Source organism: Xenia sp. Carnegie-2017, unplaced genomic scaffold (genome assembly GCF_021976095.1).
Source record: "Xenia sp. Carnegie-2017 unplaced genomic scaffold, XeniaSp_v1 HiC_scaffold_24, whole genome shotgun sequence".
NCBI lineage: Eukaryota > Metazoa > Cnidaria > Anthozoa > Malacalcyonacea > Xeniidae > Xenia > Xenia sp. Carnegie-2017.
This window is the reverse complement of record NW_025813487.1, coordinates 14,276,302-14,298,838: the sequence shown is the minus strand read 5'-3', so window position 1 is coordinate 14,298,838 and position 22,537 is coordinate 14,276,302. Positions and strand designations below refer to the sequence as shown.

The window sequence follows — 22,537 nt, the reverse complement described above, 5'->3', positions numbered from 1 at the left end:
ATGTTTGTTGTGTTTGCACAGGCTTATGCAAACCGAAGAGACCTTTGGGAGAACTCGAGAGCAGATCACTGCAAGCCCGAAACCGAAGGTCGGGTTGCACATGCTGGAGAGTTCTCACAACGTCTTCGAGGTTTGCATAAGCCAGTGCAAACACGAAAAGCATCTTTTATTTTTATAAAATAACAATAATGCAAAACAGATAAATTTAAATTTCCTTTACCATATACTGATGGTTGATTTGCAAATTCTTTTAATTAATATGATTAATGGTTTAGCTCAGATTGGCCTGCACTGGATAATGCAAACTTAGCTATAGACCAATCAGCTCACGCGTTTTAATGTTGTTATTTTATCATAAGACTTAAAATAGTGCAGCTTGAAAATTTTGGCGACATGCAGCGTTCCGGTTTTTACATCAATGCGTGGAGTACACGCGAGAAATTCGAGTTTTTCGGTAGTTTGTTCCCAGGCTGCTCACTAAAATTTTAGATTACGTAGGTTGCATTTGCTTTTACGTATGTATTCTCCGTTTAAATGGCCTTCGAACAAAAGCACAAGATGTTGATGTTTTACAAGCTATGAGCTTTGCTCCTGTAATATATATGGGACGTTGTTGCCGACGTTACATCAGTTGATGGCGGTCAGTCGTTGTGAAACTTGTATGTATGATGTTGCATCACTTGATGGACATAGATCGCAGTGTGGAAAAATGTATGTATGTCTTTCATGTGCATCAAATGACCGATTTCAGCTTAGGAATAAATATTTTTGCAGATCAAGTTGTGAATGAGGTCTAGTATCGTGCAAATCATGTTATCATCATAATTGTGTATTTGAAGCTTTAAGAATTGACAATTTTTCAATTGATTATTACATGGAAACCGAATTTGATTTACAATTTACAATGACATATAGCTATGAATTATGACTAAAGTGTCAGATAAACTAGCTTTAAATGTATGAAGTCTCTAATTCTAGACATTCGCATGTGATGGTCATTCGTTTTAATGTTCACATGCATTCCTCGGCTGTTCCATTTATTTTATGTAGTTTGGGTTTATGTTGGCTGTCCCTTATTGGCTAAATGTCGTCAGCCATCTTCGCGATAATCAACGTAACGACCGCTGACCACTGTTTCATCCTGCTCACCGAGTACAGAAAATTGAACTGAAATTTATCTATTTACACTTGCCTCTTCCATTGGTGACGTCGCATTGACCGTACGCATCACATGATCTTTCGAGCGACAACCTTTATAAAATGGTAAGTGTTTTGAATTTCAAAGTTTACAGAGTAAACATACTAAACATAGCATAAACAGCACGAATGACTTAAAGAATTTAGTCTGGACTGGGGTATAGTTTATTTTCTTTATAGATGAAAAGTAGATAAATTAGATCTGTTGTGATTCTCTTCGGGCCTGTGGCGAAGACAGACCGATCTTTACTTCTACAATGGAAATTTTTCATCAAAATTTTTATTGTATTTCTTCAGTAAATCAATTCTATTTATTGTTTTGCATTGAATGAAGACAAACATATTTGCATTTTAGGGAAAAAAACGAGCCGGTTTCGCTACTTCATGGGGCATAAACAAACTCGAGTATGTAGGGAAGTTAGAGCTTACAAACAAACATCAATGATGTTTGTTTGTAAAAAACTAAATGAGTTTTGATGTATGTAGTATATTGAAAATGATTATTTTAGAGAAACCATGAGTGGTACTTGAGGTGATTAATTTGAGATATTAATGTTATTTGACCGTCCATTATTTTATCCTGCATTTGGGTCAGTTTCTTTGCATTTGTTTAGTATTTCAAAAGTACTTTTGTGTAAAGTTGTCTTGAAATTCGTGTAAAGTTGTCTTGAAAACACTGTTATAGAATACCTCGGTTGCTTAGCGGAAAAGTAACTGTTTTAGTTCTTAGTTCTTAGATCAACGGTACACTAGCATTAGATGTTTGTAAATGTAGATCATCCATCCAGGCTAGTTGAGTCCTGAGAAGGAATGTTGGTGTTGGTGCTGACTGACGTTTCGACAACCTTAGCTGTAGTCATCTTCAGAGTCAAGATGCGACAACCATTGCTCTAGACATCTTCACTTGACTCTGAAAATGACTACAGCTAAGGTTGTCAAAACGTCAGTCAACATCAACAACAACAGTTCTTCTCAGGACTCTACTAACCTGCTGTCGACCTTATTCCAAAGCCATCATCAGAGAATATATATAATATATTAATCCTATTATTAATAGCATTAATATATTATATATATTCTGCTATCGACCATTTGTCGAACTCAACATCTGAGCAACTGAGCAACTTGCATACAAAATAAATGTATGATGAAAACTTGAAGGACATAAAATGCTGTGAACTTTGTAAAACTAAACATTTATAAAGTGAATTTTGTATAGATGTAGATTGTCCAGGTTTGCAGTCAGTGTCACTTGACGTTGAAGAAGACTTCCTCTAAGGATGTCGAAAGATTGGTCTAAACCTCACTAAAATGGGCGATCTACATCTATAAACTTTAATTTATACTCTTATGTTATAAATTTTCTAATTTGCAAGTAAGAATGATTAATATCTTGTCGGGACATATTAGAATTCATCATTTTGTATGTATTGTAAGTCAATCTTGTTTTTTTTTTTAACAAATTTTCGTCGTAATTGGAGAAGTGGTGCAATTAAGCACTTAATTTCAGACAAGAACAGCATTATGTTGAAAATGATGTGACATTGAACTTTTAAAATATGAATTTCAAGATATGAACAACAAGATGCACAAATGCATGTATTCTTACATAGATGGTATTATCTGTTGAAATTATTCTCGTTGCAACAAAAGGACTTATAATTTGTGAATTGTAAAGGTCAACATTTTATGTTTGAAGTGAATTGAAATGTCCTGTATTCCAGAAAAGATCACACGCGTTGGGGGCAAAGTTCATACATGTTTGAAGACATAACTTACTGAAATTACATGGTGTAATATAGCTGTTTACATAAATTGATGGTCTTCACTGTGCTAAAACGTCGCTGTTTATTTTACTTGTGTGAGCACATGATTGCTTATGACGAGTTTTAGCTACGTTGAACGCCGCAAACGAGCAAATGTGGTGGTAAATTACCATTTTTACCGCGAGGATCATTTAAAAACTAATTTATTTTCACGCTCTTGTTTACGAAATTGTTCATGCTGTGGCGAAGCAAGCTATAACTTTGATCGTGTTATGTAACCTTTAGATTATTAGCAGAATTTATTTTTTTAGAAATCTATTGTTTTTACGGCGAGTGAAAACCTAATATTTACATAACATGACTAAACTTTCGGGCTGGATATGTGCGAAGGTGGAAACGATTTGTGCAGGTGATCTACATACCAAAAAAGACGGAATCTTTACACGTTCAGCGATTGACTTTTTAGTATCTTCTAACTGCCTCTGGACCGACTTTCTGTAGAAAATAGAAAATAGAAAAGTTGACTCGTTTATCACAATTCCCCATTCTTCCCACACACCCCAATGTGTACCCTCATGCACGTGTTTCAAGCATTTCAAAGTTAATCCATTTGCCAAATATCCTGCTAAATAAAAAGTTGTTTACACGAGCTCTTTAAAACTCATGATGTTCAGTGTATGTCGACTATTTACGCTTTCTGTAGTTAAAATATATCACGCATATAGGCTTGTGCGTGTATGTGCTTGCACGACTCAGCGGTCAGCACCAGCGATCAAATGCTTGAAGCTCGTGATCGATTATAAAATGGTGCAATCAACATTTTTGGTAAATTTGGCCTGTTTTCAAAGAATGGCCATCACATTTTGTGTTCATGATTTTAATTTGAACCACTTGACTTATCTTGTGTTTACTTCAAGTTTATTTTGATTCTATTCATGAGAATGTCATCGATGGCTCTCTATTTACCACCATTAAGCACCATGTGAAATCCACTTCATTGTGAAATGTTGCCAGTAAGGTCTCATATGAGTATGGTTGTCCTTGACATAAGTTTCACTTGTGACAATTTTTTTAGTATAATTAACATATCCTTTACCAAAAAAGAATCACAACATCTATCGAAAATACATACATACCAATCAAGAGTAGCGTAGCCAGCCCGACTTTTTACTCCCACCATGCAAATATTTTTGTGTTCACTAACTGTGAGACCTGAAGGTTTGTAAAAAACAAATAAATGAATAATGGTGACCTTTAGAATTTACTTAGCGGAAGTAAATCTGCATTCTGATTGTACACATCAATTATGATTGTATACATCATTTAATATTTATGAAGAATAGCGTTTTCGTTAAAGTTTACGCTTTCATGGGCATTTTAAATAAACACACCGTTCCTTTTAAAGTTTTTAAATATACAGTCAATGATTGCATTCTTTATAGAAATCCCGTGAAAATGTGTAGCAAACATCGTCTGCCACCCCTGCCTATCGGAAAAATTATTTTGGAGAAAGGTAATAAACATTGGCCTTTGCGCAACAAATTAAACACCTGTTAAGCATACAGAAACGAGGCAGAAGATTATCATGTGTAATGTTTTTTTACAATGAAATTACTATTTTACAAATTTTACATCAAACAAAATAAAGGATATTGTGTGTTTGCGATGTTGACGGATGGCGTTGCATTTAAGAAATAAAAGATGTTTACTGTGTTTGCACAGGCTTAATGAAACCAAGGAGACCTTTGGGAGAACTTGAGAGCTGGTCAGGTCGAACCCCGAGGCCGAAGGTTCAGGGTTAGCACGTGCTCGAGTGCTCTTACAAACGTCTCCACACGTGGTCGAGAGTTCTCACAAACGTCTCCTAGGTTTACATAGGTCAGAGCAAACACGAAAAACATCTCTCATTTCTTTATTAAAAGCAATAATGCGAAACAGATAAATTAAATTTATTTCAAACAAACGTTTTAATTTTTTCTCCAACATTTATTCATGATTGACATGCAAATTCTCTTTCACTGATTGATTCGTTGATTTAATTGGTTGAGCTCAGATCCGTTTGCACAGGCAAATGTATACTCAGCTATAGACCAATCAGCGCACGCGTTATATTGTTGTTATTTTATAAAGCCTTTATGAACGAAGAAAATGATCTTAAGTAATATTACACAAACGTGGGATGCCTCCATGGTTATTTGCATTAGCGTCAATTTATTAAGATAAAAAGATTAATTCATTTGTGCGCATTTTATGACACCCTTTTTTTAAAGTTGTGAGTGTCGAACCAATTCTTATTTTTGTGTTATCTAGTATTTCCAAAATTTCTCTTTGACAGAATATTGTTCGAGCATGCTGTGTTGTAAGAGTATGGCTAACGGTGTATTGTGTTGTCAAGCATAGGATAACAATTGTACCCAACTTGCTAGTTTTACTTCTGTTACATATATTTCGGGACATTATCATGATTCACATCCTTAGAAGTCTATGGCTTCTTGTTATGAATGAACATAGAAAAATTTGCATAACAGGACTAAATAAGCGGGCTGACTGCGTCACTTAGTGGCTATGTTATTACCATTACACCAAGTTACCAAATACCAAAGTGGGTATACTTTTAGATAGAAAATTTATTTCTGGATTTTTTGTCTTAGTTCTGCGAGCAAAGCAAGTAATTAACGAATTACGATGACCAAGTTAAGTACCTGCAAACTGAAGGAAAATGGAGAGGACAGGAAGGCATCACTCAAAGGCACGTCGGGACGGTATGTTAAAAAAAAAGTCGAGGATTGGTCTAGCTATTTCGACATTTTCTGGCGTTAAACTGTTCTCATGAAATATCATGAGGCATGCATACTATATTCCGACATCATTCATTTCATCATTCAACTTCACTATAATTACTTGTGTGACTTTGTACTTTGTGATTCGTGATGTTCATACCACATGTGTAGTAAATATGTTTTGTTTATATTATGGCTTGTGTAATGTTACACCGCGTGCATCACGTGCCCTGTAAGCATCCATGTGGCCTACTATATATACTACGTGTCGTTTGTGGTGAGGTCTCAAAGCCGAATTACGATCTTCCGTCGTAAATAATTGTACTACACTTTCCATTTGTAATTTCCACAAAATCGACGAACGCCGAACTGACATTAAACAATGGTTAGTCAGGACTGCGGATTAGTTAACAACGGACAAGATGATGTATTTGTCGTCGACTCAGCCCCAAATGAAAACGGCTCCGTGAATACTCAGACGCCGGTAATGAAGAATGCTGTGAGTGTTACCATTGAATCGAAGGATGACCAGGAGCGCGATTCTTGGGGCAACAAATTTGAATTCCTGCTCGCCACCATTGGCTTTGCTGTTGGCCTCGGAAATGTTTGGCGTTTTCCATATTTGTGTCAGAAAAATGGCGGAGGTAGCACCCTTTGTTTAATTTATTAGTTCAAGTATTTTTCCGCACAATTTTCCATCGCACAAAGCGCAGTTGTGTGCCACTCTGTACTGTCGCCTCGCGAGCTTTTACACATGTTGTTGTTGAAGCTATATTAATGCTTTTGGTTGGTAGCGTCACTATTTAAATATTTTCTTCATATTTTTGTGTTTTATCGCGTGCTTTTTTTGCGCAAAGTAGTATAGTATGTATGTGTGTTTATGTGTGTGCGTCTTTTGTCTTCTTGAAATTGGACGCGGTTAATTCGAGTAGTCTGATGATTTCCTGTTTCTCAATTTTAATGTTTCCAGATCTTAAATGATACAGCATGGGTAGTGCTGTTTGTTTCATTTGAACGTACAGTGTTTGAATTGGGCGCTGAACTAATTGTTGTCTTCGAGATCTGTGTTTTTGGGGGGAGGAAAATTCAACGTTATGATAATTGGTGTCTTAGGGTACCCCCGAAGCTAGGTTTGGGTACCTCTTCTCCACTAACAAATCACTTTGGACTTTCGATACTTTACCAAAACACTGAAGTAAATTTCGTTCTTGGGTTTAGTAAAATCTTTAGTAAAATCTCTGTTGTCTTGCTTACCCAGCCTTTTTGAGAATCGTGCTACATGGATATAGTTTTAGATAGCCGTAGTAAAATATTTATCAACTTTTGCCCGCGTTTTAATGAAAATTCTCAAAGTGCATTATTTTCGAAAATATATATATATATAAGCTCTAATGTAAACTTACGAATAGAGAACTGTTTTTAAAACATAAAATCGCGATAGCATCGCTTTATCTTTCCAGTCCTTCACATTTAAAAGTACTTATGTCGTTATGCATGTCGCAATTAAGAATTGATTGCGAGATTGTTGTTCCGAAATAGGGCGATTTTCGACTCATGCTTCTCTGTTAAAAAGAGACAAATTCATAGAAATGTTGAATATCGACGCAAATGTTTTCTGTTCATGTTGTATTGATAACAGCACTGTCAAAAATTTGTAAGCAATTCCTTCAACGTGAAAGGGCATGTCGCTGTAGTTAACTGTTTTCATACGTTGTACAATAAAATTCTTTCAATTTTTTGCTGTGACATTATCACTGATATACAAAGAGACGTCGCTTTCCTCGAAAATATGCTTCATTGCAAAGAAATACTTTTTTCTTGTATCCTAAGCAATAGCACATGGATATGTGCGTTTGTTTGTTTAATGCTTATTTTGCGCGTTCACGCTATTGAAACCCCCCACAAAAAAAGAAACCCTTTCACAGTTTGACCGAGAATTAGATTTAAAAGTTGTTATAAGTTTTCATTGTAAAACAATTGAATCAAGTTAGGAAAAGTTAACGGCGTGGTCTTGTGACGGTGCTATAGTTGTTTCGCCCACGAATGAATTGCACACACGCAAAGCATATGAAGATACATCGCTAAATTCGGGGTGTTTTTACTCTAATTAAACTAGTTGCGAGTAACTGAGCATGTTTTCCTTATAAGTGATTACCTACAAACTCATCAGACTAGTTAAAAGAAAACTAAATTTTCTAAAACTTCAGTTGTTGAAAAGTCAATTTGTTTTTCCTGTTTTTTAAGGGTTTACTACCTGCATGTCATTAAGGTGAAACATGCTTCATCGTTGAACAGGACGTCTGTCATTGTATGTGTGTGGGTGTAGGACACAATGCAGTCCTCAGTTTATAATCCATTTCTCTCTATATGTTAATTTTTCTCTTATAGTTACGTGCTTTCAAGCCACTTGATAGCTAACGCGATTTTTTGACCCTTGGTTATGTTTTATGAAAAACAAACGTATTAAACAACATGACGAAGGTCTGTTTTTCCCATTTTCAGTTAGTAAAAAATGACCTTGTGAGCTTAATCTGTAAATTCTGGAAAACCATATGAACGCCCACCACTCCACCTTCCTAAAAAGTAGTGTCAATAATGTCTGCATTCATAATGTCATGCTGCCATTTCATTGGCTGTTCACTCGCGAACCGTTGGCCTGCCTGTAGCGATATTCAATTTTCAAAGTCTCATTGATTGGCGTGTCGGGCAGCTTCATTTTACACTGCACGTGTTCGGGAAACGTTTCTACGTTGTTTGTGTCCATTCACACCTCGTTTTAATACATTCTAATATTTGCGTGCTGAGTGTTATGTAAGATTTTATGTAAGATCCAGTCGAATGCCTGCATGCCTTGGCATGAAAGAGAATTCACAATTTCTTAAACACCGTGCATTTTGCGGTTCACCAACCAGTAAGATACCATGAGTATAGTTACGTGAGCATAGCTGCAAAAGTTTACGAGAAACACATAAATTGGTACCCCATTTACCCGAACCTGCTATTGAAGAAAAAATATGCGATTTCCCTGTGGACGCATTTTCTATTTGACGCCAATTTCATACACGAGTCTGGGTTAAGCGCCCTTCATTTTTCAAAGTGTGTTTAGGAGGATTTTGAAGTTTTAGTTAGAGGCGCTAGATTTAAGTAGGAAAGAATTTAATGGAGTTCGGAGAATCGGTTATAGCGTACGTCTGTATCTAAGGAAGCCTATTTATAGCGAGACTTTAGGATATTGTTTTGGAAGGCGGCATACGCAATTTTAGTGGGCAGTGATAAATTGAAAATCAGTAGATTCACATGTTATTTAAAAGGAACATTTTAGTGGGTTTTATCCTGACTAGTTAAAGTTTAGTTAGAAAATGTGCAGTAAAAAAACGCTTAAAATTTGTCATGAAAGGAGGTAACGTATTTTTAAGAAAGGATGTCAAAATTAATGGTAGTCTTGCATGGAAAGATCTCTCATGTTCTTTGAATGACGCTCATGTGATTTCAATTCAGCATCATGTGACTAAACAAAATATTTGCTGCATGTCGTGACCTTTGACCATAAAAGTAGATTAGCGCACAGAAGTTAGACAAAACCGCAAATAGATGAAGTAATCTAAACAAACTAAAGGAAACCGTGAATAGGTAAAATATGCGAGGCTGAATAACGTCCGGCAGTTAATTAAATATTATTTTGGCAGTTTGCATAGTACAGTGACGAATTGCCTCATTTCAAATTCAGTGAAGTTATTTGAATGACGTTCGGGTGGGCGATTGCCTAACCTCTTCTCATTTTAATTACATGGTTTTAAATATGAATTAAACATTACATATAAAGCATTAGTCCTTGGAGGTGAAAACTTAAAACAACAACAACAGCCTGCATCATAAACACCTTAAATGCCACTGACCGTGGTATTTATGTGAGAACAACCGTGTTGATATTAATTCTGAGAGATCGCAAACTGTGTTAAATGCATTAGTAATAATGAAATGGTGAAAAAAGGAAGTTTTCGGTTGGTTGCGGAGACGTGAAGATCAATAATTGTGCCATCCCTTTAGAATTTATTTATGCAAATTTCCCTCTCTTGATGATTATTTCGCTATCTACGCGAAGTGAACTTGCTATTTTGTCATTTCGTAGAAAAATTCGAAATCGTCCAAGTCTCGTGTTTTTTTAACAGTGTTGATCTAACGACATTGACCATAAGGTTGATACAACAATTTCTGATTATCTTAGTTAACGAGAAAGCGACCTTTAGCAATGTCGAGAATTTTCATCGGAAATTGTCGGGGTTTTTTCCGTCTACGATGTACATTCGATCGTATAATCACTCGAGATTCTAAAAACTTTGGATGTAACAACGATTGATCTCTTAATAGACGCTAAAAAAGATAACTGAATAAACATTATGAATGAACGTTTAGGGTATTTCAGGATTTTTAATTACATGTATGTGAATATTGATAAGATGTTTTTACTGTATAGGGTTAGTCCATTTGGTACATACTCCAAATTTTTCAAATTGTTAACACTCCCCTTTGCACACAAATGGACGCTATCCGGCTACCCTCCCTCTTCACACGCAAATGTGTTTCATATGCGATAATAATTTTATAATTAGCGACTGAATTAAAATGAATGAAATTACGAAATTCTGCTCGCGACGCTCATCTAACTTTTTGCGTTTAACATGATGGCAACAGCAGTACATTTTATATACATAACGCCCTTTTCATACGTGTGGCCATATCCCCCTGCACGTGTAGCCATATCCTCCTGCACGTGTCATCCTATAATAGCCATGATATTTTTTTTTAACACCTGAAGGCTTTTCACCTCAAAGCAGCATCGTATGATTAAGTCGTTATTAGTTAGTGTTGTGATACCGTTACTGTTGGTGGTCACCCTGTTTTAAAGTAAAGCCAAAAATCCATAAAATTTGTTATCTTAAGCTGGCTTAAGTGTCAATATAAGCAAGGCTATTCGAGGTCACCAGATTAAGTGTATAAAGCATTCCAATTATTTGGCAGTTAATTCGCCAGTGTCATTAAAGTAGCATTTAAAGTAATCGATTTGATGTCAAAGTATATTACAACACTTCATTGTTAGAGGTGTTTACGTCTCAAAATACCTCATTAAAGCCTGAAGCAAATTGTCTGTTTCGAATTTCTGTACTTTTTTGGGTAATCGGCTTAAACCTCAGGGAGTTTTTTTTTTAAATAGTTTTAAAGGACTCAAACTTTGTTTCGAAAAATGAAAAAAATTCCGTTAAATGTGGTCGTCACTGCTCATTATTTACTTCTTTCTGATACATTCCTCCCATTTTTCTTTCAGGTGCATTCCTTATACCGTATTTTCTATCCCTCTTTGTCCTCGGCATCCCCATCTTTCTCATCGAACTCGGTATTGGACAACGTCTGCGTGCCGGCGCTGTCGGAGCCTGGAGCCAAGTGAGTCCTTCTTGGGCGGTATAGGTGTGACGTCGATCGTCTGCTCCACCTTAATCTGTATCTACTACAACATGATCGTTGCCTGGTGCTTCTATTATCTGTTCATATCCTTTCAAGATCCCCTTCCATACGAACACTGCCCCATAACTTCAGGCGGTAACCTAACCGATCCTGAATGCCAACGGGCCGGAGCGACGTCGTATTACTGGTATCGTAAGACGTTGGATCTTTCACCTTCCATTGCAGAGTCCGGTCACATCCAATGGCATCTTGCTCTAGTCTTGTTACTCGCATGGCTTGTGGTATTCTTATGTACGATGAAGGGTGTGAAATCGACGGGAAAGGTAAGCACATCGATGATCTTCTTCGGGATATCATGGCGGTGTTGGAATTTTGATGTCAAAATGGAATTTTCATTCTTTATTTAGGCAGTTTACGTAACTGCATTATTCCCGTACGTGGTTCTTGTGATATTTTTCATCCGGGCAATCACTTTAGACGGCGCCGTTGGGGACTGAAAAGGATGTTTACACCGAAGGTGAGTATCTTACAGACTGCGTCATGTTTCGATGAGTGTTTCAAATTCTATATGGTGAAATAAGGAAACACGCTCCTAACGTTCTTGCTAAGATAGATATGGAAAGGATTTGGAAACGGTACGAAGTTTATTTATCTCAGTGTAGTGAAGAAGCTCCCCATCCCCTGCGCAATAAATGACATTACGGGATCTTATGGTAAAAAGTATTTTGGCAGTCAAATGTTGAAATCAGGATTTCACCTTCTTAATACACAACATTGGAACATATAAGACACGCGTTGACGACAGCTTTTATTTTAAGTGTCTAACCTATACAAATATTTGTTTATAATAGTAATAATAAGGTACTGGGGATTCAAAATGTAAGACTCAAGTTTTAACATCAAATAATTTTTCATGACGAACTTACACTATTATTGTTATACTTAAAAATTTAAGCTATTACAACAGAACACTCCTTTAGAGACATTAGACTTATTATATTGAAAACACTGATGTTTGGAGGAACTCAAATCTTAATGGCAGGTGACTACTGATGTAGACTTAATACTGGAGTGTTTAAAAAATTCGAGTTCTTTTGATCAGATCACTCCTGTTGAAGACACTAGACTGGAGTAAATAAGAGTTCAAGTTTCAACATGAGATCACTCCTGATGAAGACACTAGACTGGAGTGTATAAGGACTCAAGTTTCGACATCAGATCACTCCACATGAAGACATGCGAATATAAAAGCACTCAAGTTTCAGCATCAGATCACTCCTGATGAAGACACTAGACTGGAGTATATAAGAGTTCAAATTTCAACATGAGATCACTCGTGATGAAGACTCTAGACTGGAGTATATAAGGACACAATTTACAATGACTCCTGCTTTGGCCATTAGACTACAGTATGGTCACCTTGGTCACCTTTCTCCGCTCTGTCCTGCTCGGGTAGCGGGTCTTTGCCGGAGACCCAGTTCTATCAGACTTCTCCAGGCTGCTCTGTCCTGGGTATCCTCTTCTTTGACACCACATAGCAAGGCCATTAGACTACAGTATAAAGGCACTTATTTTCTCGATGAAGAACCTACATCACCGGACTACATCAATAAATATAAGGAAAGATTAACTTCATTATAATAATTAGTAATCAAAATTATTATTTATATTTTTACAGTTTGAAACACTCGCCAACGGTAGAGTATGGCTCGAAGCAGCTACGCAGATCTTCTTTTCGTTAAGTCTATCGTTTGGTGGCCTCATTGCCATGTCTAGTTATAATCCAGTAAAAAACAACTGCAAAAAAGACGCCATCATGGTTTCGTTAATAAACTGCGGCACGTCCGTGTTTGCAAGCGTTGTTGTTTTTAGTGTTCTTGGATTCAAGGTAAGAGGGGTGGACGGGGATATGTAGGTATGTCGAAGTACCGCGTTTATGTTTAAGAATATAGACGTGCATAACACCATGCACGAATATATTACATAATATTGAAAAACGCCTTTCTTTTAATAATCTCACGCATTTAACAGTACTGTTTCTCTGACAAACGCCTTTCTACTATAATCACGCTCCCTCTTCTTCTTTCATTGTTTATAAAAAGATTTTTGTATCAACAAGAACAATACCTGCTGTTCACGAAACCTTTTCTATCATTCTTTTTCTACTTTAGGCAAAGACTGCACGTGACGAATGTATTGAGTCTCTTCAGTACAGCATATCTGACAATAAGACTTGTAAAAGCTTAGATGATTACCTCAGTGACGTAAGTAGAGCCGTTGGCCAATCATATTTACCTAAACACTGCTTTGAATAGCGTATTTGCCATGGTATATTACAACTAGGTAGTTCCAACAACTAGCCACGTCCCCATTTTGAGGGTGATGTCACTTCTTGTCGTCTTCGCTATATTTCATTTATGGATATCTTTCAACAGTTCCTGTTAGAACTACCTATAGTTTTCATTTACCATTGAAAATACGCTCTTCTTTATTACCGCAAACAAGTCTTTGTCTTACAATTTATTTAACTTCGCGGTTTTGACGAATGTTTAATGGCTAACTGCAAAATATCACGTGACCATGATTGGGGTTTGCGGTTCAGGTTTTAAGAGGCCCTTCTTACTGTAGGTTAATTACGGCAAGCTTTTAGTACTTTTAGTAGAACAATCAAGTGGAGTTTATAGCTCAATATAATTAATTTATGTAGCTATACATCATGAATATGCCTTTTTATCGACAAACTCTTAACACAACATGAAATTTAGCTCAGGACAATGCGAATTCTAAATTACAAATTTAAGACGCCATACTAAATTCAAATTTTTCAAAACGGCAAACCTCTACGGCAAGCGGGTAGATCAGGTTTGCCGTTAACACTAACCAGAACTCTAATGACCTACAACAACCACTCCTTACCCTGTAAGCGTCGAACGATGACCGACAATTGATTATGAATCCCATGACAGGTTGCCCAAGGTACGGGATTATCATTCATTGCGTTTACGGAAGCTATAACCAAGATGCCAGCACCTCAAGCTTGGTCGGTATTGTTCTTCTGTATGTTGCTCACTTTGGGATTGGGTAGCATGTTCGGAAATGTCGCTGGTATTGTCACACCAATTAGGGATCTCGGTTTAGTCAAAATAAAGAAGGAATACTTGACTGGTATGATATTTCTGACTTTACTACAATGAATGAGAAGATATGAAATTCATAACGATAAGGTAGATTACATCCAGTAGGGTGGATTACCTGGGTAGTGTAGAATATCAGGGTAGAGTAGATTACCTGGTTAGGGTAGATTACATGGGTAGTGAAGATTACCTGGGTAGGGTAGAATACCTGGGTAGAGTAGATTACCTGGGTAGGGTAGAATACCTGGGTAGAGTAGATTATCTGGGTAGAATACCTGGGTAGAGTAGATTACCTGGGTAGTGTAGAATACCTGGGTAGAGTGATTACCTGGGTAGGGGTAGGGTAATGGTAGAGTAGACCTGGGTAGGGTAGAATACTTGGGTAGGGTAGAATACCTTGGTAGGGTAGAATATCTGGGTAGGGTAGATTACCTGGGTAGGGTAGAATCCCCAACACCTTTCACAAGTATACTTTGACCATTTACATGTATAAATTTCAAATTGACCCGGGTTATTTTTTTGCATTGACTTTTAAAAAGCGTAGTGTAAACACAAAGCTGTGAAAAACCACTTTGAATTGAACCAGATCTAGGGTAGGTCAAAATAAATTATTGAGAGTCAATTTAAAGTCAAAATACCATTAAAATGGCGCTGTGAGTTAGAAATTTTTAAAGAGCATTTAAGGCTAAAAATCTCCCAATAGAAATAAATGTAAATTGAAATATATTTTTAGTGATATATTCTTAGGTAGCCTTGATTTGCCTCTGAGTTTAACCAAGCTCAGGTTATGTTGTGTGAATAGGGTTAAAGAATTTGCTCGAAAGTTTATTTGTTTGTGGCAAATTTCATAAATGGCATCCAATGAAGTTGTGAAATGGGGATAAAAGCCTTTTATGATTGAATACTGTTTAATTAACTATGACCTGTCAATGAAATTAGGATTCTAGTTAGAATTTTGCCACAGGATTTTAAATCTCAATTTAATCGTTCTTTTCTTTTTTTTTCATAGCTATTGTATCATTAGTATTGTTCTTGATCGGTCTTGTAATGTGTCTCAACTCTGGGGAATATTGGTTGCAGTTCTTTGACTCGTACCCACTCAATCTGGGCTTATTGTGGGTCGGTTTCTTCCAGCTTATTGGAATGAACTTCGTCTATGGAACTGAAAGGTACGTATTTATAAAAATAAATGCATCTTGCAAGCAGGGATGATTAAGAGTAGGGACTTTGGTTGGGAGTAGGTGTTCGCCGGTCTGTAGCCACTCCTTTTTGGGGCTTGATTATTCTGTCAAGCATGGTTTTTGCATGAATGGATTTGAAAAAGGTTTTGTTTTCTTTTGGTATTTTGATCCAATTTTTCACCCACGAACTGTACTTCTTGCAGTTAAGACTAGGCTACTATGCAACCCCATCCCAGTAAATCCAGCCCTGCCTTTCAATGTCGTTCAATAAAGGCCTTGTAAATCAAGTATATACGACTCATCAACCCATTAGTAAGTTGTTAAAAGGCAAAAATGCTCTAAGTCGAAGATTGTATGTAAACAATATGATTATGATGTGGTATTGTGACGTGTTAAAACAGTCAGGATATGTTTAATTCTTCATTAACATCATAGCAACATAAATTCATCAAATCTTTGTCTGTGTGTCCGTCCAGGTTTCGAAATGACATTGAATTCATGACGGGCTCAAAGCCCAGCTGGTATTGGTTAATCACGTGGCGATATCTTGGCCCAGTCCTCAGTGTTCTCCTTTTCATTTTTGGTCTCTATGATATGGGCCGTGATGGGATTGGGTATTACGCGTGGAAACTAGAGAAGGTACGTTTGATTGATGGTATTTAGTCTAGCGTCGATCGCCTTAATGATCATTATGAAAATTCACTACGACACATGTGATGCAAATTTTTCATCAAAATTTTCATTTATTCTCATTTATCTTATATCAAAATAAGTTTGCGCGCCCCTCCTTACCCCCACTCCCCCTTCAAGTAAATCCATCTCTGCTTTAGAACATCAGTCTGAGAATTTCTAATTTCTTCTCAGGGTAAGACTGAGCGAATACCGTTTCCGGTGTGGGGCAGCGTGCTGGTAATATTGTGCGTTTGCTTTGCTCTACTTTGGATCCCTTTGATTGCTGGACTTCGCTTATTTGGAGTGCGTTGGTATCGTGCCCAGGTGACGGATGACAATATTCATGAAACCATTTCGGAATTCGAGTTGACCAAGGAAAGTGCAAAGAATGCGGTTAAAAATGGTGACGGTAAATTTGGTATCAAATTTTAAAATCTTTTCAGGCATGTAATATATATATAGGGTTGATCAATTGAGACACGGTCTCGTGATAAAGTTTTTATGTTTTCATTTCAAACTGTACAGGCTGTGGAACTGGTGTACTGAAGTTGACAAAGCCCCTTTTCAAATTTCGTTTCTATTATATTCAATTGGGGGAAAACATTTGCACTTGCCAAACGACTACAAAACTTGATTGTGTCAATGGTTCCACTGCAGTTGACCCATGGTTGACGTTGCCAATGGTTCCACTGCAGTTGACCCATTGTTGACGTTGCCAATGGTTCCACTGCAGTTGACCCATGGTTGACGTTGCCAATGGTTCCACTGCAGTTGACCCGTGGTTGACGTTGCCAATGGTTCCACTGCAGTTGACTCATGGTTGACGTTGCCAATGGTTCTACTGCAGTTGATTCATGGTTGACGTTGCCAATGGTTCCACTGCAGTTGACCCGTGGTTGACGTTGCCAATGGTTCCACTGCAGTTGACTCATGGTTGACGTTGCCAATGGTTCCACTGCAGTTGACTCATGGTGACGTTGCCAATGCTTCCACTGCAGTTGACTCATGGTTGACGTTGCCAATGGTTCCACTGCAGTTGACCCATAGTTGAACCAGGCACTAGTTCCACTGCAGTTGACCCATGGTTGAGCCTGCCACTGGTAGCAGGCATGCCATTAGACATAGTAATTTCAACAATTTTAATCTTTCGCCGCCATTTTTTAAATGGATTGCGCAAGGAAAGCGTTCATCGGCGATAGTGTAATATTTTAGATAGTATTTAAGTTATTGTCATCTCATCAGTTCATCTCGTAAATGAGCTTGTGTTGAACGCCGGATCTAGCCGTATAGGTTTGATTTTCATTCAGTACAAATGCTTTTTGCAACCATTTGTTTCTAAAGGCTGATTTCCATTCAGTGCAAATTGTCGCGCGATCGACTTTTTCCGATCACTTTCTTTTCAATTGTAAGCTCTCGACCGGAACAGTTTCACACAATTGCTGCACACAATTCAAGAGAAAGAGATCACAAAAGAATTGCACTGAATGGAAATCAGCCTTAAAATGCACTCGTTATGCTCAGAATGGAAATCCGCCTTTAGTCAAAATAAATTATATGCGCCTAATTTCAATTATAAAAACCTACGATACTATTGGTTTGCAACTTCTAAACAATAGGATCTTATCAATTGGACTAGGTATAAGGAATCTTGAAAAGTTAATACATTTAGTATATCCATACAATTTATTTTGCCTAAGGCTGGATCACTTGAATCCATTAATCTATCATTGTAAATTCTTGTATATCCCTGTAAATCGATATGATTGCTTTTATGGCATTTTTTTCTTTCAAAATTGCAAGTTGTAGATAAAAAATCTCGAGTTCTTAAAATGAATGTCAAGTATCGAGAAGAAATGATCTGCTCAACTGGTAGTTTCGGCTTTTGTTGAAGCTATATGAAGATAATTGTCTTTCCTAGCATTACGATGGACGGTTAATCTTTGCATTCCGTTTCAAAAGTTTGCCCAACTTCAATGCACAAATATAAACGTCCCACTGACAATCAGTTCCACTGACAATCAAATAAATTCTCTAGAAATTATCATCGACGTGTGGTTTGGCAATGATTCAATTGTATATAGTCAATTACCAATTATAAATGATATGAATATGATAATAAATATGCATTGTAAATACGTTTTTCCGTGATCGCGCTTCTGATTAAAATAAATTCTGTGTAACGAGATTTCACATCTGTTATTATGACTCCAGTATAGTATATATAGAATAAACATCACATGTGCAATCCTACTTTCCAAAACTGAAAATCTTTGATCTTTCACTCTGGTGGGTTCAATGGGAGGTTGAGGGAACATGTACACTCCTCCTAGACTTGACTACATGGGAGCAAGGTGGGTGCCAGGGTGGGTTCTGTGGGGGTTGCGGGAACATGTACACTCCTCCTAGACTTGGCTACATGGGAGCAAGGTGGGTGCCAGGGTGGGTTCTGTGGGGGTTGCGGGAACATGTACACTCCTCCTAGACTTGGCTAGAGGGGGGCAAGATGGGTGCCAATTTCACTACAAAATACTAATATCCAAAAGGGATTGTGTTTGGCGTTGAATTGAGCACACTTTCAAATATCTCCCAAGCACAATAATAAGGTAACAAAATTTAACAATAATGTCTGATATTATACGGCAACAAGTAGCCATCAAAATCTAATCCAAACTAGAGCAACCCCTCACACACTCAAAAAAACCCATCGTGGATCCATCCCTGATGTTTCATGCTAGAAGTTTCTTGAAAGAAAGGTACATATCTTGATATCTCAAGATACTCAAGAAAATCTATGATATTTATTTATAATAAAATGGCGTGACTTTATTTGTTCAGACTACCTAGCAACTGTACGTCAATAGAAATTGCCATAACATATACATTCAAAATCTCTGGTTTCCACAACGATCAAACATAGTTAGCTAGTTCTATTGTTGGCGTTATTGATATCTGTGGGAGGTCACGTGAGTGAAGTTTGAGGTATGAATGACTGATCACGTGTCCAGTTATATACACGTCATCACGATATATCATAAGATTATTGTAGAAATAGAGTATTCCTTTACTGCTACAGTAATCATGATGATATACCGTAATGGTGTGTACATAACTTGACACGTGGTGCTGATACTACAATCACGTGGTATGATTGAATATACCTTTATTATATCACATTGTTGTAGTATTGGCATCGCGTGTCAGATGTACCCCCTTAATTACGGTATGTCGTTGCACTATTGTAGAAGTAGATAGAGCTTAATCATATTACCTTATTGTTGCGTTAGCACCATAATTAAAACATTTGCAGTTATCAAGATAGCTTGTCATCATCATCATATCTTTTCGCGCCAGGGCGATCCAAACTCGGGCTGGAAGTTTGGAAGTGTTGCGCGTGTTGTAGTAATCAGTCAAAATCAGGGACGGCATGTAAAGCCTTGCTACTTGTCCCCAAGATAGCTTGTAATAAGCAATCGTGTTAAATGTTTTTCAAATGTTGTAGATCGTGTGCAGTTAGTTTTTTTAACGATTTCATGATTTAGCTTGAAATATACATCGAGGTTCGAGGCCAACAACTTTAATTTTATAAAATAAAACAATTAAATGCGGTGATTAATCTATAGCTGTGTTTGATTTGAACTATACCAAAAAGAATTTGAAAGTTAATCATGGATACGTTTTAGCGGAAAAAATTAAAACGTTTGTTTGACTTTTGTGTGTGTCGCATTATTGTTATTTTATAAAAGAAATAAAAGATGTTTTTCGTATTTACACTGGCTTATGCAAACCTCGGAGACGTTTGTGAGAACTCTCGACATTCGGTCTCGGTCTTGCACTTATCTGCTCTCCAGTCCTCTATAAGCTCTCCTCTGTTTGCATAAGCCTCTGCAAACTAAGTGAACATCTTTTTCCTTAAATATGTCTTACTAAAAGGCACATTCGAACATTTCCCATATAACTTTACTATAAGTTTGTTCTCGTGTCGTCTTACGTCAAACAAACTTGATTATATTTTGTCCAAGAAAAAAAACTGTGAAGAAATTATGTGATAATTAAAAGGCGCGAATTTGAGGTAGCCGATGCGGTACCGCTTTTGAGAGTACTGCATTCAAATGTTTCAATGACTTAAATTTTACAATTTGTCCTTTCCTGTTATTTCATTGCAAATTGAAAAACAATTAACTCTCTCTCACGGCGATTGTTTGATTATACAATATGAATAATTATGCATGGCACCATAGATCGTGTAGTTAAATATGAATAATTATGCATGGTACCTAAGATCGTGTAGTTAAATATGAATAATTATGCATGGCACCTGAGATCGTGTAGTTAAACAATGCTCTCAGTCTCAATTCCTTTTTACAAGCGAGAAATTATTTTCAAACATGCTTATTTTGAAGTGCTTATGAAACGAAGTTTCGCCCAATTATTTTGTTGTTTTATTCGTTAATATGTGTCAAATGATGGAGAATGGCGGTTACAGTTTGTTCGTCTCTCATTCATAAGCATACGCGAGTTTTAGAAATTGAGATGTAACATCATTAGTTGCACTCAATTCTAAAGAAAGTATTATTTCTCAAAAGTTATTGAGCCAAACGAGTTGAAAGTTTGCAATCTTACACCTGTATCCTTAAAAAAATATTTTGGTCGAGTCACGTTTTCAAATACGTTTTTTAAAATTTTTTTTCTGATATTTTTATACTCTTGTATTGATTATCTTAGTATCGAAATAGCCAGCAAAGGAATGGAAAAAAATTGACATCACACGACACACTTTGCCTGCCAATTTTGATATGTTATACGTCCTTATGAAACTATGTTTCTAGATGTAGATGGTCCAGGACAGGAAGTCCTAAAAAGGATGTGTGCGGTAATTTTGGGTATCTTTAAAGTCCATAAGGAGTTAATGTCGGGTTCGTTATCTGTTTGAGACATCTTGATATTATGGCTGATGTTGAGGTGTGAATGACTATTGTGTATTGTTGTCGTGGATTAGTTTAATGTGGAATGCTTATCGTTTGTATGATTGAGACAATCTCATGTATGTACGACTCATGTGTCGGACGTGAACCTTTTTCCATGTTATACGGCAAGTACTGATGAACATCAAGAACAAAGATTCAGAACAACTGGACGCAGGACCAGGCGCAGTTTACAAAATAAACTGCTTCGACTTCCACGTCTCCTACATCGGTGAAACACTAAGACTCAATGAACACAAACGAGCTACAAAGAAACAAGACAAAACAAACCACATTGCAAACCTTACCGACAAACAAAGCAAAGCATTTACTGAGACTTGGCAAAGTTCGTGACGTACAGCTCCGACAACAATCAACGACTTAACTTAGAAAGTTGGCACAGGCTACAAATTTAAAACAAAACTCATTAAACTCATGACGAAAATTGTCGGCACCTGACAAACGACTTATTCAAAACCTCAAACAAACGAACAGATGATGAGCATACCGCTTTGAACATATCCGTAACATCCCCCAAACAATATCATCCAAATTTATCATAAGTTTCTGTAGCTAATAAATTTAAATATACTCCTTTGAATTGCGTATTTGCGATAGTAATAGACAAGTGGGTTGTTCTAAAAAGAACTGTTGAAAACCAAAATCAAGATGGTTATAAATTAAATGACACTACGCATTTCGGCGAACTTCTTATGGTCATGGAAAATGATATTAACTCCTTGAAAAGGATATTTCTTCCGTACGGATACCGTTGAACATTATTAAACTAACGGTTTATATATATATATATATATGTAAGTTTGAAAATTTGTAATCAAGGCATTTAATACATAAAAGATAAAAGTTTCTCCGGATTTTAAGTGATTTTTATTTTTGAAGCAACGAGTCGAAAGCTCAATAAAAATCACTTAAAATCCGGAGAAACTTTTATCTTTTATGTATATATTTATATGTGTATATGACGACTAACGAGAGAGGTCTTTTGGACCTGCTAAATACCCTGTGTTTATTAAGCTTCCACAGATGGGCAAGGTTTCCAGCTATATATAAAAACTCACGTGTATTCTAAAGGCTCATTCACACTCATTCTGACAATTTTAGGATTATAAAAAAATATCGCTCATTATTCCTGTTACGTATCGTGGAATCTTTATCATCAGTTAGATAATCACGTGTTAAGTTAAAAGGATTATGTCTTGAACCTATCCCCGTTACTGACGTCATGTCCCCTTTTGGGGCGATGTCATTCTTTCTTGTCTTCACTTCAACTTCTAGAAATAGAGTTTTGATTTTCATCAATGCAGTCGTGGCACTAGATCAGAAATCTACCGAAATGCATCGTGGTATTTTATAGCTATCGTAATT

The 22,537-nt window shown here is 36.8% G+C and overlaps 1 protein-coding gene and 1 long non-coding RNA gene across 2 annotated transcripts; both read left to right on the top strand.

Annotated features, from left to right (window-relative positions):
- The first annotated feature begins 617 nt into the window (after window positions 1–617).
- LOC124450822 lies at window positions 618–4,443 on the top strand. Its single transcript, XR_006950212.1, has 3 exons — window positions 618–711; window positions 1,051–1,263; window positions 4,406–4,443. It is a non-coding gene; the product is annotated as an uncharacterized LOC124450822 (long non-coding RNA).
- A 1,171-nt stretch (window positions 4,444–5,614) lies between these two features.
- On the top strand, window positions 5,615–18,375 carry LOC124450821 (sodium- and chloride-dependent transporter XTRP3-like). Its single transcript, XM_047001486.1, is given in 11 exon segments — window positions 5,615–6,387; window positions 11,067–11,189; window positions 11,192–11,526; window positions 11,611–11,689; window positions 11,692–11,720; window positions 12,882–13,091; window positions 13,375–13,467; window positions 14,170–14,368; window positions 15,347–15,506; window positions 15,995–16,157; window positions 16,383–18,375. Coding segments are annotated over 11 exon segments (1,893 nt in total). The 5' UTR covers window positions 5,615–6,125; the 3' UTR covers window positions 16,623–18,375.
- Window positions 18,376–22,537: the final 4,162 nt, after the last annotated feature.